Source organism: Podarcis vaucheri (genome assembly GCF_965113315.1).
Source record: "Podarcis vaucheri genome assembly, chromosome: 6".
In the NCBI taxonomy this organism is placed as follows: Eukaryota; Metazoa; Chordata; class Lepidosauria; order Squamata; family Lacertidae; genus Podarcis; species Podarcis vaucheri.
In genome coordinates, this window is record NC_138764.1 from 4,073,392 (window position 1) to 4,091,500 (window position 18,109).

Consider the following 18,109-nt stretch of genomic DNA (forward strand, 5'->3'; position numbering starts at 1 on the left):
TGGACTTGGTTTGTTGTGACTGAGACTGTGGCATGAGACTAAGTTACACTGCTCAGTTTTGTACTGTTCACAGATCTCTTTTAAAAGGTAATTATTGAAATTCAAACGTTTATATTTTTCTTTGGGGTTGCTATGTCAGTCAACTTAGTTTGAAGGAATGGGCCAGGAGGGGGGAGGGGGCCACCAAAGCCTGGCGCTGGCCCTGGCAGCAATAATGTTGAAAAGGGCCAGCTCATCCGTCTTGCATCTGAAAAGCTGCCCCCCCCCAGTGTGAAAAAGTTCGCAATGTCAGAGCAGTTTGTTCAGCTAGGGGAGCACATTGCAAGTAGTCCTCAAAAACACAGCATTTTGCTCTCAGTTGTCATGCCAAGGTGGTGCAAGAAGTGATCTCAGCATAGGCTCCATATCTTCCTGGAAAATAAAAATAATTGTTTGAGGGTCAACTGTTAATTTCAATAGTTCCATAGCAAATGTCACCGGAATTTCAACAGTTTTACACAGAGTTCCATTGCTGCCTTCCAGTCTTTCTAAGTTAGAAACCAGAGTGTCTGGAGGCCCTGTGTATATTGTTTTGAAGACCTGATACCACCACACAAAATCCCACACTCCCACATCCTCCATGTTCATTGAAATTATTGTGGAGATCCCCTCCAGAATATCTCGAATGACCTCTGCATGGTGTCTGGGTGTTCATAGAATCATAGAATCATAGAATCATAGAGTTGGAAGAGACCACAAGGGCCATCGAGTCCAACCCCCTGCCAAGCAGGAAACACCATCAGAGCACTCCTGACATATGGTTGTCAAGCCTCTGCTTAAAGACCTCCAAAGTAGGAGACTCCACCACACTCCTTGGCAGCAAATTCCATTGTCGAACAGCTCTTACTGTCAGGAAGTTCTTCCGAATGTTTAGGTGGAATCTTCTTTCTTGTAGTTTGGATCCATTGCTCCGTGTCCGCTTCTCTGGAGCAGCAGAAAACAACCTTTCTCCCTCCTCTATGTGACATCCTTTTATATATTTGAACATGGCTATCATATCACCCCTTAACCTCCTCTTCTCCAGGCTAAACATGCCCAGCTCCCTTAGCCGTTCCTCATAAGGCATCATTTCCAGGCCTTTGACCATTTTGGTTGCCCTCCTCTGGACACGTTCCAGTTTGTCAGTGTCCTTCTTGAATTGTGGTGCCCAGAACTGGACACAGTACTCCAGGTGTGGTCTGACCAGAGCAGAATACAGTGGCACTATTACTTCCCTTGATCTAGATGCTATACTCCTATTGATGCAGCCCAGAATTGCATTGGCTTTTTTAGCTGCCGCGTCACACTGTTGGCTCATGTCAAGTTTGTGGTCAACCAAGACTCCTAGATCCTTTTCACATGTACTGCTCTCAAGCCAGGTGTCACCCATCTTGTATTTGTGCCTCTCATTTTTTTTGCCCAAGTGCAATACTTTACATTTCTCCCTGTTAAAGTTCATCTTGTTTGTTTTGGCCCAGTTCTCTAATCTGTCAAGGTCGTTTTGAAGTGTGATCCTGTCCTCTGGGGTGTTAGCCACCCCTCCCAGTTTGGTGTCATCTGCAAATTTGATCAGGATGCCCTTGAGTCCATCATCCAAGTCGTTGATAAAGATGTTGAATAAGACCGGGCCCAACTGCATGCAAATCAGCACCTCACCACAAGAAAAGCAGAGTTTCGAATCTCAAGGAGAGAGTTGTACATGTTTGGACATGCAGACACCCAACTGAATACATCTGCATGTACCTGAAGGCAGAGCTAAGACCATAAAGATGTAAGAAGTGCCCCTGGAACAGACCAAGGTGCCATGCAGTCCAGCTTCCGACTTCTCCCAGTGGGCAGCCCAACAAGCAGCATGTGAGGCAACCATTCTCTTTTGTCTGTCTCCAGAAATAGTACAGTGGTACCTCGGGTTACATATGCTTCAGGTTACATACGCTTCAGGTTACAGACTCCGCTAACCCAGAAATAGTGCTTCAGGTTAAGCACTTTGCTTCAGGATGAGAACAGAAATCGTGCTTCGGTGGCACGGTAGTAGCAGAAGGCCCCATTAGCTAAAGTGGTGCTTCAGGTTAAGAACAGTTTCAGGTTAAGAACGGACCTCCGGAATGAATTAAGTACTTAACCCGAGGTACCACTGTAGTTCAGAGAATCAGAGTTATTCTGTGCCTGAGTTGGCATTTCCATTAGCTGTTATGGCTAAGAGCACCCTTGACAGTCCTCTGCACCGTGAGTGTGGCTAATCCCCTCTCTAAGGCAGTGGGCACCACATCTATAGAAGTTCCAGAAGACAACAATAAGTGTTGGTGATTGATGTGAAGAACTTTGGATATTTGAAGCTGTCTTCTATGGAGCCAGAACTTCTCATGATCTGGTTACATCCTAAATAATGACATTATCCTACACAATAATACACTTTAAGCAGATTGTAGAACATTTTTATTTTTTTTTAGCAAAAAGCAGCAGTGCCCCCTGGGCTTTCTGGCTTTTGTCATAAACAGACTTAACATTTGAAAAGGTCCCATGACACCACAAACCCACATCACAGCAAGTTGCTTCCCTTGTCAGGAGTGACAAGCTGCAGAAGCCCTTCTTAAAATACAGCTATAGTTGGGGGAAATATCAGATAAAACCTCTCTGATGCAAAGGCTCTGATGCAAACAATGCCTTGTTCACAGAGGCTGTCGTCCGTTGAGACACCGCTGAAGTATCTCAGGGCTCTTTGCTTCCAGGCTTAGATACTTTCACATGGAACCGAGAGCACGGAGTCAAATTTTCCTTCCACCCCAAAGGACTTTGGAGTGCTGATCCCCCACAGCTTGGTTTGGCCTCCCATCTCATGCCAGCTGTTGCCACATCTGTACACCCTTACTTCACTGTCATCAACTGGCTCCTGGGTGAAAATGAAAATAAATCAATCCTTAATCTGAAAAAATGAAAATATGGGATTCAGCAAACTCCTAAACAAGGATGTTTATAATAAAACCTACAGAGAAGCTGGGAAGCTGCACTTGTAAACACATTTACCAAGAGTAAACAACATTGAACATAATGGGATTTACTTCTGAGTAAGCGCCATATTGACCTGAATACAGACAGCCCCCAAATACAGGCCACTCTGCTAAAATGAGATTTCTTTGAAAGGAAAAAATATATAGGCATATACTGAAAAGAATTACAGGAACACACAAACATACTTGTGAGAGTTTTTCAACTCCCAAAGAGATGTTTTATTCATTTTAATAATCACTGCTCCCCCTCCATTTCTTTCAGTTCAAAGAAAGATGCTTTAGCCAGTTTAGTCATCACGGCGTTCTTCATCTTTGTCACTTTCATTGTTGTTCTCTTCTTCCTGATCTTACCACAATATGTCATCTTCATTACCACCCATTGCAATGGGAAGGCAGCATTTTCTGAAGTCACTGGCAACAGATTCAGATTATATTCTTTCTCTTTCCATTGAAAACAACTTACAGCAGGTCCAGCAGCTTCTTAATTTTTTGGCTTGGTGAGAGGACATATTTTCTGAGCAAAAGTCAATCAGGGAACTGCATTTGGAGGTTGTCCTTGAAGGGCTTATTCACAACTCCCTTGAGGACTTGTAGCTGTAATGTCATTCCACCAGAGACAAAGCTGGATCTGGAAGCCCCCCCCCCCCCAATGCAAACCTGGGTGGACAGTTGGCCAAACTGTTGGATGTGGGGAGCATGTACCCAACATGCCTCCATCTGGCTGGGATTCAAGTTCCTCACCCATCCCACCACCACATCCAAGCATCATAACAGGAAGGTAGAACCTGATAGCCCCCACATGCATGTTGGTGTGCTGTGGCAATACGAAGTGCTGCTCTTGCCCAGGTCCAGGAAGCCTCACTGCAGCTGAGATGCTGGGGGGTGTTGCTCCATCTTCAGCACTGACATCAGGATGCACATCTGTCATCAAAGGGGGGGGGGATGGGGCAAGTTTCCTTGGAGCCTCTGCAACTTGCATAAGGTCCTACTGGCTCACATTCACAAAGATGCTTCGTCAGCAGCAATGCCCCTCGACTGCAAAAGGTGCCTATCAGGGAACATTAAAATGAAAACAGCATTCCTCTCCCCATTCTGTCGCTCAGAGGCACTCTCCTGAGATTTCTGGATTACTGAAAGTCACAACACAAGGGACACCATCTTTTTGTTTTTGCAGAGATGTATGCCAGCGATAGTCATGACAGCACCTGCCTGTTTCCAAATGACCCGCAGCCTTACTGCCTGGCCTTCTGAGAAGTTTTCCAAAGCTGCTTCATTGTATCATAATATAGTGGGGTACCTGCATCCCTAGCAGGCAACACTCCTATCTCATAATGATTTGAATTAAAATAATTATTTATTTATTAAATGTGTCTCTCTCAGGGTGGTCCACAGCATAAAGATACAAGAAAACACACACCAAAAGACATACAAAACCCAAGAACAACAAAACACACACCCCAATTTTAAAAGCAGAATAGTAAGTTCCATCTGCTCAGAAATGCTAACCTGGTTCATTTGGGCAGGATTTTCCCTGCTGTGCTTCTTTGAGAGCAGCACTGGATTTCTTCTAGATGCAAAGAAAATGGGTGGCTCCTGCAGATGCAGAGATATCTTTGAGCCAAGATTTGGTGGCCAATTGTTCAAAACCAAGTGCCTTCTTTTGTGGCACTCTTACTGTGATAAACCGCTAATTATCTTTATGATTGTGGAGAAAGGCACATTAGGTGGCTGGAGACATTTCACAAGAGAGAAAGAGACAGAGGCAGAGAGAAAGCAGACTCTCCAGGACAGGTGGGGGCCCATGGACTCCAGATGTTGTTGGACTCCAACTCCCATCAGCCTCAGAAAGCCTAGTCAATGGTGAAGGATGAGAAGACTTGAGAGCCACAGTTTCCCGCATTCCGGCTCTAAGAAAAGGCCAGGTCTTGTTTTGCACCCCCCACCTAGAGACGCACAAACAGGGAGAGAAGGAGCTGGGAACGGATCTTTCACATGCATTTGTGGCCTTTGCACACTGCTGACTGCAAAAAAACAAACTGTGGGTCATTTTCTTTGAAAAGTTAGTTAACAGTCCCTTTCCTATTGAAATTTGTATGAAATTTTCCCAGGGTGAAAAAATGTGCCATGTTTGCCCAGTGTCAAAAATGTGTCACTGCTGCCATCCAGTGGCTGCACACTGGAACTCCTGGGACTTTTTCCTGGCAGTAGGCTGTGAGGTTTCTAGGGCACAGAGAAGAATTCCAAGTTAGCCTGGAATCAGGTCTGTGGTGGGAAGACTCATTCAAACTCTGCTGCTCCAGAGAAGCGGACACGGAGCAATGGATCCAAACTACAAGAAAGAAGATTCCACCTAAACATTAGGAAGAACTTCCTGACAGTAAGAGCTGTTCGACAGTGGAATTTGCTGCCAAGGAGTGTGGTGGAGTCTCCTACTTTGGAGGTCTTTAAGCAGAGGCTTGACAACCATATGTCAGGAGTGCTCTGATGGTGTTTCCTGCTTGGCAGGGGGTTGGACTCGATGGCCCTTGTGGTCTCTTCCAACTCTATGATTCTATGATTCTATGATTCTATGCAACCCTTTTGGCCAAGGAAGGAACCAGAAAAAGCAAGAGAGAAGGTAGCTGCAAGGTGCTCTTGCTGCAAGTTCCCTGCATAGAGCACCAGTCAGTCTAGCAGGACGGAGCCTCACCAAGGCATGGCAGAATTGAGGCCTCCGTCTTTGGGGGAAAGAGGTGTAGCTGCAGGCAGAAGCTCCCAGGTACAATCCTTGACATCTCCAACTAGGCCGGGGGGGGGGGGAGTCCTTTATGAACCCCCAGAGAGCCACTCAGGGAAGGCAGTACTGAGCCAGAGGGAGCAATGGTTGGACTCTGTATTAGGCAAACAAACAGAGGCAGTCTCTCTCTCTCTCTCTCTCTCTCTCTCTCTCTCTCTCTCTCTCTCTCTCTTCTCTTAGAAGTAAGAAAAGGACCAAGTCACAGGAGCCCAATTAAGAGAGTGATTCAACCATGCGCATGAACCTACCTACATTCTGAACAACATAATGGCCGCTTATACCACCATCTTGATAACAGATTGTCTCTCTCTTGTAGAACCTCTTGCCATAGAATCTTAGAATCATAGAGTTGGAAGGGACCCCCAAGGGTCATCTAGTCCAACCCCCTGCAATGCGGGAATCTCAAATAAGCATCCATGGCAGATGGTCACCCAACCTCTGCTTAAAAACTTCCAGTGAAGGAGAGTCCACAACCTCCCAAGGGAAACTGTTCCACTGCTGAACAGCTCTTACTGTCAGTAAGTGTTTCCAAATGTTTAGTCGGAATCTCCTTTCTCGTACTTTGAAGCCATTGCCTCGAGTCCTACCCTCTGGAGCAGGAGAAAACAAGCTTGCTCCGTCTTCCAAGCCTTTTAGAAACCTGTTTGTCTGGGTTCCTGTGACTTTTCTCAGCTGAATGTAAGGCACCTTTTTTAATGCCCATAAAAGACCGACCACATGGGGCCGGAGGCCAGGGCACAGGCCGGCTGTGTTGCTGCAACCCCTCATGCATTTCTCAAGTAGGAAAGCAGGGAGGGGGTAAATTCACACACACACACACACACACACACACACACACACACACACACCATTATCAAGAGGCCTCGAAGACAGGCATCCTCTTCACTCCCCATTCTCCAGCTCAGGGATGGGGAACTTGTGGCGCTTCAGAGTTTACAGATTTTCCATCACTGGAAAACTTTTGCTGCGGCTGAGGAGAGTCCAGAAACCTCTGGAGAACCACAGCTGGCCCTTCCTTGCGCCAGCGAGGGTTTACTTCCAATAAGAGAAAAATGGAGCTTGAAAGAAAGGAAAGAAAGAAAGAAAGAGAGAGAGAGAGAGAGAGAATTGCAGAGGCTGTCTGTGTGTTTGAGTGAAGCATGGCTTAACGTGTAAAAACAAGGATCAGGCTTTTTGTTTCTGCAGGTCCAGGTGACGTCTTGGCACACGCGACGGGTTCCGCCCATTGCAGCTGCGGAATATTGAGGGGGCCTGGACCCTCCTTGAAAATTTGGGGGTCCTCAGCCCCCTGGCCCCCCTAGATGGCGCCCCTGCCTCTTGGAATCAAAATGCCAGGCTTTACCCCTCATTTCCATGTAATCCAGGTTTTCCCTTTCTGGGGAAAATCCAGTAAGTATGCAAAGCTGTTTCCAATGTGGCTTTCAAAATCCCAGTGACCCGTTTGCCGTATTAAGTCCCTACCTGGAAGCCCAGAGCAAACCGACCAGCCCATGGCAGCCCACTTCCCAGCTTGCGTCCTGACTTTTCATTTTATGCTGTACAGCGGCTGAAGCACGACTCGCTTCCATGGAGCAAAGCCGGCTGGAGCTGGGAGCAGCTGGGCCTGGGACAACTTAGCAAGAGCCATGTCTGCTGAAACCTGGCAATTCAGGTTGGGTTTGCTGTTGATGTAAATCTGAAGCAGATGCTGGCAGGCAGTGAGCAGGAGGGTGTTGCAGACAAAGTGGGGAGGGGTCCCCCATTCAAATCACAGCAGCCTGAGTGGATCAAGCTGAGTGTTAAGCTGCAGGGACTGGCAGCAGAGCAGTGCTGAAGCGAAAAGGCAAACAAGAACAGGCCCACACCATGGCAGCAACTACTGACATCAATATCCCCAAACACCTGCCAGAATACGGCAGGAAACCTCCATTTTCCTTTGGCTGAAGGAACCATCCTGTTTGACAGCAAGCCTGTTCAACTTCAAATCCTGCTTAGGAAAGAGCAGCCCCTCCAGGGGACATGGAGGAGGAGCAGGCAGGATGCGCACCACCCAGGCAGAGCTTGCTGCAAAGAGCTCAGCATCGCCTCTCTCTAAGGCACACCCGCCCCAAGGGAACCCTCCAGTTCAGCCTGTTCTGCATGCGGAAGGGCACGGGAATTCACTTTTTTTAAAAAAGGCAATTGCTTTTACTGGGCTCCAACGAAATAAAGTTATTATACAGTGAGATAGGGGAGGGGACCTGAGTCGTGACATGGGCAGAACAGAGGAGACATAATCCCTGGACTGTAGCCACCGTCCTGGCAGCCATCTTGAACAAGAGTGCACATCTTATGAAACCCCTTGACATTTCCTTTCATTACCCAACCTTCTTGTATTGCAGTGATCAGGGCTCTGTTGCGGCATGGATATCAATAATTTATTGGGTTACTTTACAGACATCCTGCTATAAGAGCCATAGCAGTACTCTCTCGTTTTTAACTGACGTGTAGGATAGTATCACAAATGCCACTTCCTGGGCAGCTTGTGAGATGAGTGCAGGGTGCAGCCCTCCAGCTCTGGAGAGGCTCTGCCCTTCGAGGCTCCTCCGTGGGGTGAGCCACAGTCTCCCCACTTTGGGGGTAGGTTTGCAGAACCTTCCAGCAACTGGGAAATTCCTTCTCTGGTGCCAAAAGAGAGATGCAAGGGGCTTGATAAATAGCACATGAAGGATGTAACTCTGTTTCTGACTTCTTTTGCCCGCAAGTATGAAAGCAGGGGCTCTTTCCCCCACAGAGGAGCGTAACAGGATCTATTTGATGTGGCAGAGTTTCCTATCGAGAGGTGTGAAGTGTGTCATGCAGGCCACAAAGCTCCCTCTGGCTTAGACTTGCCTACTTAGGGTGTGAGGCAGTTTCCGGAAGTGCAAACTGCAGTGTGTGTGTGTGTGTGTGTGTGTGTGTGTGTGTGTGTTTAACCCTTTCTTTTCTGGGGCGAAGAGTTCCTGCACAAAACATGGGGCAGATGGCTTCCCACCTGCTTGCAACATTAGGGTGGGACTTGGGCATGAGAGGGTGGGAATCCTTGCCTTGGTTGCATCTCATCTCAGATCTTCCTCCTTGTCAGTCTAGAGCTGTAGAGTCAGTCACAAGGTGGCTCCTCAAAGTCTTGTCGGCTGCCTGCGTTTGTATAAGAGACCAGTGTGCTAGCTAAATGTGATCTCCCATCCTCTAATAAAGGGCTCCAGACCCAACTCTCTGAAATGATAGGCAAGGGATGCTGTGGCAATGCCTTGTTTTCTTTTTGGGGAGGCAGATGTGCTTCCTGGAAAAGCATCCCATATGCTATAAAGATATTGTTGTGAGTTTGGGGTGTGCCGGAGTCCCTTCTAATCCCTGGATCCAGCAAGGATTCAATTGCTGGAATAGCCAGGCCAGCTTCTTGGTATTGACCCTCTAACTATATGTCATTAAGCTAACAAAGGAAGTGGCTCTGTGCCAGAGATCAAATAGGTGCCCTGCCCCCCAACTAGCTTGTAGTTAGAAGGACAAAACGCCAGAGTTGTGTGCGAGAGCTAGAAGCAGGCTGCAGGCTGAAGCCTAAGAGGGAGAGACAGGCTTGATTTCTGCCTGAATCCAAGGCTGTGGCTATGGGGAAAGCCTTCTGGGGTGTTAATGCTGTGAGCCCCTCCATCATAGGCCCAGGTTGTGGATATGTATAAGTAAATTGTATATCCTAAAGACACCACAGTCTCCGCTGTCCCTTATTTCCAGGAAACCAAACCTTGGGAAAGCACCTGCAACCCCTGACATCTGGCTCCACTCAGATATTTTTCTTTTTGTGTGGGGGCAAAAATATATTCACCCCAGACTGCAGCCACAGGTGAAATGTTCAAGGGCTATTTGGCATGGCTAACAGAATGAGGTGATGTGATGCCGCTTCAGGCCACAGGGGAAAGTTGCAGGCTCTCCCCCCCCCCCCCCAGCAACTCTTTCCTAGTGCAAGTCAAAGCAGAAGAGAAGTCTAGCACATCAGGCACAGAGGTCAGCCTTTCCCTTTCCCTTGGAGGGAGGGAGTCCTTTGTAGACGTGTGTTAAAAATGTGAAGCCCACACAGCAGACTGAAATGGTGCATCTCAGTCTGCCGCCAGCTTTGCTTCCCCAGATGCTTGAAGGGGCTGCAAAGTGGTGGTGGTGTGTTCTCTCTCTCTCTCTCTCTCTCTCAGCATTCGGAACTACTCTTTTGACTAAAATTAGCCCTTTCAAGTCAGATCCTCATTGACACTAAGGTTACATCATGTCTTTTGCCACATCAAAAGATACTACTTGTAATGGTTTGTACTTTAACAAATTTAGAAGAGAAACATTTAGTCTCCAGGTCCAAGGCTATAGTCCAACCATCAGATTTCCTTCAAACCAGCTCTAGAATAAGTAAGTCTCAGCCAGGGCTTTCAAGTGGGCATTTCTTTCTTATTAATGCTTCCAATCCACCTAGACCAGACGATGAGATGCAAATACAGTGGTACCTCGGGTTAAGAACTTAATTCGTTCCGGAGGTGCGCTCTTAACCCAAAACTGTTCTTAACCCAAAGCACCACTTTAGCTAATGGGGCCTCCTGCTGCCGCCATGCCGCTGCTGCATGATTTCTGTTCTCATCCTGAAGCAAAGTTCTTAACCCGAGGTAATATTTCTGAGTTAGCGGAGTCTGTAACCTGTAGCGTATGTAACCTGAAGCATCTGTAACCCAAGATACCACTGTATGTACAGCATTGTGGTGCACTTTTTAGCAGACGGAAAGTTCTGCGACAGAAGGAAAGGTCTCCTGACCAAAGGCCCCATTTCCTGAGAAACCAAGCTTACTGAGAAACTAAACCAGAGTGAGCCGATTCTTGCAGACTGAGGTCACAAACTGGCATCTCTCTGCTGTTGTTCAAAGAAATGCAATTCCCAGAAGCAAGCAAAAGGCTAGTTCCTGCACAGTGAAGCCCTCGGCCCTCGCCTGGGTGGTGTCCACAGTTTTCCATTCATGAGCCAGGCCTTGCAGAGGCACAGCCTTCCCCTCCCTTTCCCAGCTCAGAATAGACACAGTTGGCTATTAAATGAGCATTCAGTCCAATTTGTTTGTGGGGAGGCTAGATGACATTGCATCAAAACAATTGTTATTCCACACATTCCACTACATTTGCTTGTCACTCTGCTTAATGTGCACCATAATTTAAAATATTTTGAGGAAGCAGGGTTGTTGTGCAAGAGCTCCTAATCAACTATAGCTGTGCAACCTGAATTTGCCAGCATGTGACTGAATCCCAGCCAAAAACAGTGATAGTCTCAAACTACCCCAAGTTCCCCACATATTCATCTCCATGTTACTTTCTGGGTTGTGAATAATGCCCCCCTCCAGACTGAAGAGATCCCAAAACATTGAGAGTATTCACCTGCCAGAATATTTTAACTTCTTTAATTTCTCTCCAAACAAAAATCATTCTAAATTTTCCCACAGAGTTGAGGAAAATGCATAGGAATTAGTTTCATTTGAAGTTTCATGACCACGCTCATCTGAAAGTGCTTCATCTTACATCACATTCACAAGACTGTCGGAACTGCTCAGGCGGTGCTGGGAATCAGGGATGCTGAGGATGGTGCCAGTGACCCACAGTGCTTTGTGGGGCTCAGGGAGCTGCCTCTTCGCCAGCCTCCGAGCACAGAGAGAAGTGGGAAAGTGGGTTTTGTTTCTTCGTTGAGCATTGGCTACCTCTAGAGCCAAAGAGGTAGGCTGAAAAAGAGTAGCTTACATTTCTGGCACTGGGGGAGGTTTAAAAGTGTGACTGATTAATGACAGCAACCCAAAGGCCTTCACTGGGAAGCTGCAGCACAGGACATAAACGCTGGATGGAACCAGACTAGCAGCTAGGCGGTCACACACTAGGAACTAACAGAAAACATTTCTGCTCCCTTCACACCTCAGCTGCCACACAACCAAAGAACAACTCTTCAAATATGGATCCAAATTTGGCTGTTACATTTGGTCAATAGGGACAAGTTTTTATGCCGCAAAATCCCTGCTTTTCCCCAAATGGAGGATTTCCTGGCACTCTTTGGCAAGTCATGTGTGGTTCAAGGCTGTTTGTCTCTGAAGGAATCCAGCAGGAAAAGTCGACCCTCAGTTTAAATCTGTGGAGATCCACTTCAGGCCTTTTTTGAACTTCTCAGTGTAAAAAGTGAAGTCATGGAGTCTGATGGGCTTTCTAGAGAAGCGACGTTTGCAGTCCATCAGCTGTCCCAGATCATTTTCATGTTGCTCAGAATTTTCACATAGCCTGTATGATGAATGCTAATCTTCCACCCACACCTAAAGCATATATAAGCCAAAGAAGGTTTTTGACTCCTCAGGATTCACCAGTGCGACTTCTGAGACACTCACATACAGACTGTCCTGCCTGGAAAGGTTGAACAAAGCACCCAAATAGCTGCTTCTGCCCCACATGTGCCTGGCCACACAGTAGCTCATCTTTCGGTCCTCCATCAGCACCTGGATATCAGGATAAGATGGGTTTCTTTTGAAAACCACATGATCAAGAGGTTGGGAGGTGCAGGCCCCACCCCGGAAGAACACTTTGGAGTACACAAAGTAGAGGCCAGCTTCATCGATCACCAAACCCCTGTTTTCATACTGAACACCAGAAATGAAGGCATGTCCATAGGTACTCTCCCATTCCAGTGGGAGCGATCGTTGGTTTGCTTTGCCTAGAAACATGGAATGTCATGGTGAAAATAAGACAACAAGCAGTTTCTCAGACCCCACTATATTGCAAGGTTTCCTAATATTTTTGAACACAGCAAAATGACCTTTATGTCTAATCTGAAGAGCACTGAAGGATGCTACTCCATACCATTTGCTGGTTTGCTCTTTGCAGTGTGGACGTCAGTTGTTCTCACTGCTGACTGAGAACCTGGAACCATTGCTGCTCATCTTCTCTGCTCAAGGCAACGCCACACACCGGAAGCAATGGGGCAGGCAGGGTGTTGCCTCTTCTGCTTCTGCCACCTGCCTCATGGCCGGGCCGGCTCTCTTCCAATGCTACAAACAGGCGATGGCAGCAGGAGAGCAGCAAATGGAAGATTGCAACTACCCACCCCAGTTAAAGAATGACCCATGTCATGCTTGGTAAAACTTGTCCTTCTGTGCAGCTCTTAAGAGTACAGGATATGTAGCTTGAGGGCCGAGTGCTCTCATCTGGATGAGGACATCAGGCCAGAGCCAGAGAATCTTATCTCTTCCAAACATCTCAAAAGCAGTGGGAGAGAAATGTCTGATTTGGTGCAAAGAGGAATGCTTAAGCATCTCCCAGTCTTCCACTTCTGCCCCTGTAGTCCCTTTTCCAGACATTTTGCCCAGTCCAAGATGGGAGAAAAATTCAGGGGGAGAAGGGGCAGAGAGGGTTAAGTCAGGCACTTTCCTTGACCTGTTCCCATTAGTTTTGAGAGACAGCAAAGTATCTGATTTGGTTATGAAAACCAGTTTCCCAAGTACAATTCAGCCAGTTCATTAGTTTCCTCAGCTACAGCTCTTTTTTGCCCTCGCTGTTTGCAGGATTATTTGCTATGCGTTTTGCTGCCCACCTGTCAAGTGTGCTCTCCTCTTGACTTCCTTTTCCGCTGTTCCATTCAGAAATCCTACATTGCAATAGAGAATAAGGCAAGTAACGCATTATACCTTTCCAACAGAGAGAAGAAATGGAAAGGGGAAGCAATGAGGTCAGCTCTGAAGAAATTGAGAGGTGTGATCCAGCCAAAGTTAAGCACATTTTGGTCACATCCATTTCAATGAGAATTATGCCACTGTGTGCCATAGTAGGCTTTACCCCCCAGGCCTTTGGCACTGAAATCAATGGGATTCGCAAGTGCTAAACCTGCCTCTTTCAGAGGCAACTGTGCTTTGGGGGGGGCAGCCCTTGAGGTGAGGTATGAGCGCCTTAACATTTCATTTCCCTCAGCAGACCAGTTTATGGATTGGATGCTGTTTCCCACACAGCCACCTATGACTGAACTTATTCCTGAGTCCCCTCCCATGAGACATCTCAGACCGCTTTTCAAATATCTTATTCTACCTTCTGGCTGCTCCCCCAACCCAGGACTAATTTGTTTCCCAGCAAATACCCTGAGATCCTTACATGCAGCGTCAGCACAGAAGCAACATTTTCCATTGATCTCAGCTCTCTGGTTTTCAGATTGGTTTGGGACAATGGCACATCTCCAAATCCACTGTGGATCCCCGAGGGCTTTCTTGCAGTGCCTTTAAATGCACCCACCTGCAGATCTTAGCTGGTTGGAAGAAGAAGTCCCCATCTCCCTAGAGCTGAATGCTCTCCCCCTCCCACCCAAGAGCTGGACTTCAAACACAGGCCGATGGCCCCCAGCACCACCAGCAGACCACATATTTTTCTGATGAAACCATTTTGAAATCAATACATTTCTGTTTAAAAGCTTGTGAACAGCAACAAACCGTTCTGTATCAAAATATTATATGCCAGACAGTAAGAGAAATGGCGCTCAAGTGTGCTATAATCACTCTCTGTATCATCTGCCTGATGCAGATGAAACAGACCTGTCCAGAAATCCCCAAAGCAGCAAAAGCTCTGGGGATACAGAAATAACAGAAAGAGAGAAGTCCACCTGCAACTAGCATGGACTGGGACTTCAATGCAGCCATTTCATTCAACATTTCACTATTCAGGTAATGAGCCAAGATATCCAAAGTGGCCCAAGTTTCTTTAAGTCAGTGGCAAGAACAATAAGCTCTAGAAATAGGCAATTGTGATTCCAGATGAAAGAAACTTTAGAAGAACTGCAAATGCAGGCAGGGCAGCCCAGGCACAACCACCCATTTGGCTCTGCTCTCCCCCCCCCCCCAGCCATCCCTGGGCAAGGACTTCTCACCTTTGAGCATCTGAGGAGATTGAGGCACCTGCCCAGAGCAGGAAAGCTGTGGAGGTAAAAGAAGAGTTTGTATTTGATATCCCGCCTTTCACTCCCCTTCAGGAGTCTCAAAGCGGCTAACAATCTCCTTTCCCTTCCTCCCCCACAACAAACACTCTGTGAGGTGAGTGGGGCTGAGAGACTTCAAAGAAGTGTGACTGGCCCAAGGTCATCCAGCAGCTGCAGGTGGAGGAGCGGAGACACAAACCCGGTTCCCCAGATTACGAGACTACCGCTCTTAACCACTACACCACACTGGCAGACGTTCACACTTGGGAATAAAAATCACCCTGTGCCCCTTTCAGTGGAGACCCCATCTTCAGGAGCTGCCAATCCAGGGACCCTGGGTGCCCTTCCCCCAAGTGGTGTGTGCCACTCGCAGGTCTCCTCTGGTATTTCTGTGCCTCCATTTACCTCTCTCAGAGCATCTAGTTCCTGCTGCAGATGGAAGATCTGAAACATTGCAAGCCCAACCCCAGTGAGGGCCAGAAGGGTCAGCAGAGAAACCACCAGGAAACACAGGCGTGTGCCATCTTTTTTCTTCTGCTTTTTCCTTTTGGTCTCTGGCACAGGCAGAGCAGGGCGAATGTCCTGGTGGGGCGCAAACCTGATGGGACACAGTCCTGAAGGGGCACACTCAGAGCTGGAAACTCCACTGCTGCTTGTCCAGAAGACCTGGGGATAAATGCAGTGCTGGCTCTGCTGCAAGGCCGGGAGAGCCATCTCTCTGGAGTCCTCCTCACTTGCTCAGATGCTGTGTCAGAGAAGGGCTCTCTTCCTGTGCTGTGTCCCCAGACGTCACCTGCGCCCACCGCTGAAAAGCCTCTTGGGCTGACACCAGAAAACCTCAGAGAGCTTCCACCCACTGCTTAGATGCAAGATACCTGACGCTGCCTGCACAGAGCAGAGCAGGGAGCAGAGGCACTTCTCATGCAAAATGTACCCAAACATGATATGCATTCAGAGACAAACACTGTAAACATGGACCTTTTGAGCAAAAAGCAAAATACAGTTTTGCTTTCTATTCATTTTTTGTTCTTGGTAGACCTTTGTTTTCGGTTTCCTACCTTAAAACTTGAATGTTTCTTCAGACTTCTGCTGCCTGCATTCTCCTCCTAGCCTAGTCCTGGCTGCTTTCCTGGCAGCCTGATTTATTTATTTTGGAAGCCCAGACTGCAATCCTTCCCATCCTCTTTGCTCCTTCTGGGTTCTCCTCCTCTTTATTTACTTCTGCCCTCCAAAGTGCAAATATGAAATGAGCTTCCTCTTGCGATTTGTTTGCTTCTACTCACTCTTACTACAAACCAAACCACATCTAGGCCTTTCTCGTCTCTTTGATGTCTCCCAGAAGTTGATAAGGGAACACCCCCCTGACTTTTGCATTGCATGATGATTCATGGGAGAGGCAACAACTTTTGTCCTATCCAGCTGTTTTCTTATTTGCTCTAGTGAGAGCCTAAATGCTTTTGAATTTTTTGCTGAAGTGCCTAATACATGGGCAGAGATATCATTTGCTGTTGCAGACATTGACAGCTGCTTATCTTAGTGTAACGCCAGCACACTCTTGTGGGGATCCTCTGCACTCCTAGCAACAAAGATGTCAGAAAAACAATACCACTGTAAAGTGGAAATAACACGGTAAACGATCATGGCAGCGCAATGCAGAGTGTGACGACCATCCACATTTATAGCAGAACACTTCCATGACACAAAACACCACCATATACAGAAAGCACGGCCTCTTAGACACAAGCATCATGGACTCCCACCTGGGGCAGCCTCCACACAGCCAGCACAAGTTCCAGGAATCCCCTGGATGGGTGTTCGCGTCTCCATCTACCCCCAGCTATGCCCCCCCCCCCGACAGGCAACCTCAGCATTGTGCCTCTGCCAGGCATAACTCCCTTGAGGCGGGGAACATGCATGAAGAGGCTGTGGCCTCCCTGGAAAAGGGTTCAAGCTCTACTGGGAGAACACTTTTTACAATGGGGAGTTAGCACAAAGCAGGCTGTGAGGCTCCCAGTAAGTCAGCATGCTGAGATAGCAAACTGGAGAGAGGTGCTTGAGTGAGCCAAGGCTGGCCAGCAACCATCACATCGGAGGCACGGAAGGGAGCAGGCAGGACCAGGCCACATTCCATAGAGCAGGTCTCTCACTATACAGCAACAAGAGGAGTGGGCAGGAAAAGCAGGGCATCGGAAATCATCCAGAGCACAGGCTGCCTGCCACCTCTCAGGACCAAGCGGGGTGGTAATCTGAGCTCTAGTCTGGCAGCACAGCACAGATTCATGCAGGTGCAGGTCCTAGCTTTGAACCCTGGATGTGGTCTCCTGGCTCAAAGGGCAGGGAGGGGACACCCTGCCCCAGCAGCACACACACACAGGGTGGTGCCAGAGCCAGGAGGACTGGGGAGTGGACTAAGTGCCCCACGAGCTCCGGGCCTGACTCTAGATGCCTCAGGAGGACTCAGCTGAGCCCTCAGCAAGGAGGCTACCTGCACCCCCCCCCAATAATCCAGTGCTTGTTAGCCACTTGAAGTCTTTTAGCAAAAAAGCAACCCATAAATTAAAAAAGTAGCTACAAAATAAAATCTCTTGTGCCTGTTGCTTATTGTGCCAGCAGGACTTAATTTGCTACTCTTCTTGCTGCATAGCTTAGTATGCCATGAGCAACCAGGAAAGCTCGTGAGATGTGAGGATCCAGCTATTCTGCCCACGCTGGAACTCAGGTGGAAGGGCAATAGCTGAGATGCATGGGAGCCCAAACTCTATGGAAGCAGCACCAAGACCCTCTTCCTGGGGATGGTTGCCACCTTGAACACAAGATGAGCACCAAGGAGGACGGCGGGTGCTGCCCAAACTTTTATTGAGCAGCATCAGCAAAAGGGCAATTCTTAAAATAGGAGCTGGTAGGATGGCAGGATAGGCATTCAGAGCTCTGAGAAGATGTTGGCTGTTTTGACTTGGTTTCCCACCACCAAGTCCCTCCCCCACTTGCAGGCTCTACCTTCTCTACGGAGGAGACTCATGTCACCACGTGCATGTTTCCTGCCTGTGGTTTACATGCTGCTGGAGAGTCTCTCTTGCTATAGGTTTCCTGCCAGGACTCTGTGTAGCAGGAACCCATGGGCTGCTTTGAGGCTGGGCTGGGCCAGGCCTTGGGCTGGAGAAGAGTGCTGACAGCCGAATGATGTGTTTCCATAAGGCAGTAATGCAGTGGACCTTCGTAAACCACCCTGAGACCTGCAGGTATTGGGTGGTATACAAATGTAATAAATGAATGAATGAATGAATGAATAAGAACTGAAAGGAGCTGTTGGCCCCAACCACCACTGATGTGTGGTCTTGGAAGGTTTCTCAGAAAGGAATGCTGAAT

The 18,109-nt window shown here is 47.8% G+C and overlaps 1 protein-coding gene across 1 annotated transcript; it reads right to left on the reverse strand.

Annotated features, from left to right (window-relative positions):
* Positions 1–11,200: 11,200 nt before the first annotated feature.
* On the reverse strand, positions 11,201–15,466 carry FASLG (Fas ligand). Its single transcript, XM_082226689.1, has 4 exons — positions 15,149–15,466; positions 14,696–14,741; positions 13,379–13,432; positions 11,201–12,502 (listed from the first exon to the last, which is right to left on the reverse strand). Exons 1-4 carry the CDS (start codon positions 15,455–15,457, stop codon positions 12,108–12,110), a joined length of 804 nt encoding a protein of 267 aa, XP_082082815.1. The 5' UTR covers positions 15,458–15,466; the 3' UTR covers positions 11,201–12,107.
* Positions 15,467–18,109: the final 2,643 nt, after the last annotated feature.

What these genes read in the sequence shown, in the direction of transcription:
- FASLG (XM_082226689.1), bottom strand. Translation starts at nt 15,457, where the DNA reads ATGGCTCTCCCGGCCTTGCAGCAGAGCCAGCACTGCATTTATCCCCAG. An exon ending in ATCTCCTCAGATGCTCAAAG is followed by an intron (nt 13,433 to 14,695) that starts GTGAGAAGTCCT and finishes ATTGCAATGTAG; the next exon opens with GATTTCTGAATGGAACAGCG. An exon ending in GAGGAGAGCACACTTGACAG is followed by an intron (nt 12,503 to 13,378) that starts GTGGGCAGCAAA and finishes CCATGTTTCTAG; the next exon opens with GCAAAGCAAACCAACGATCG.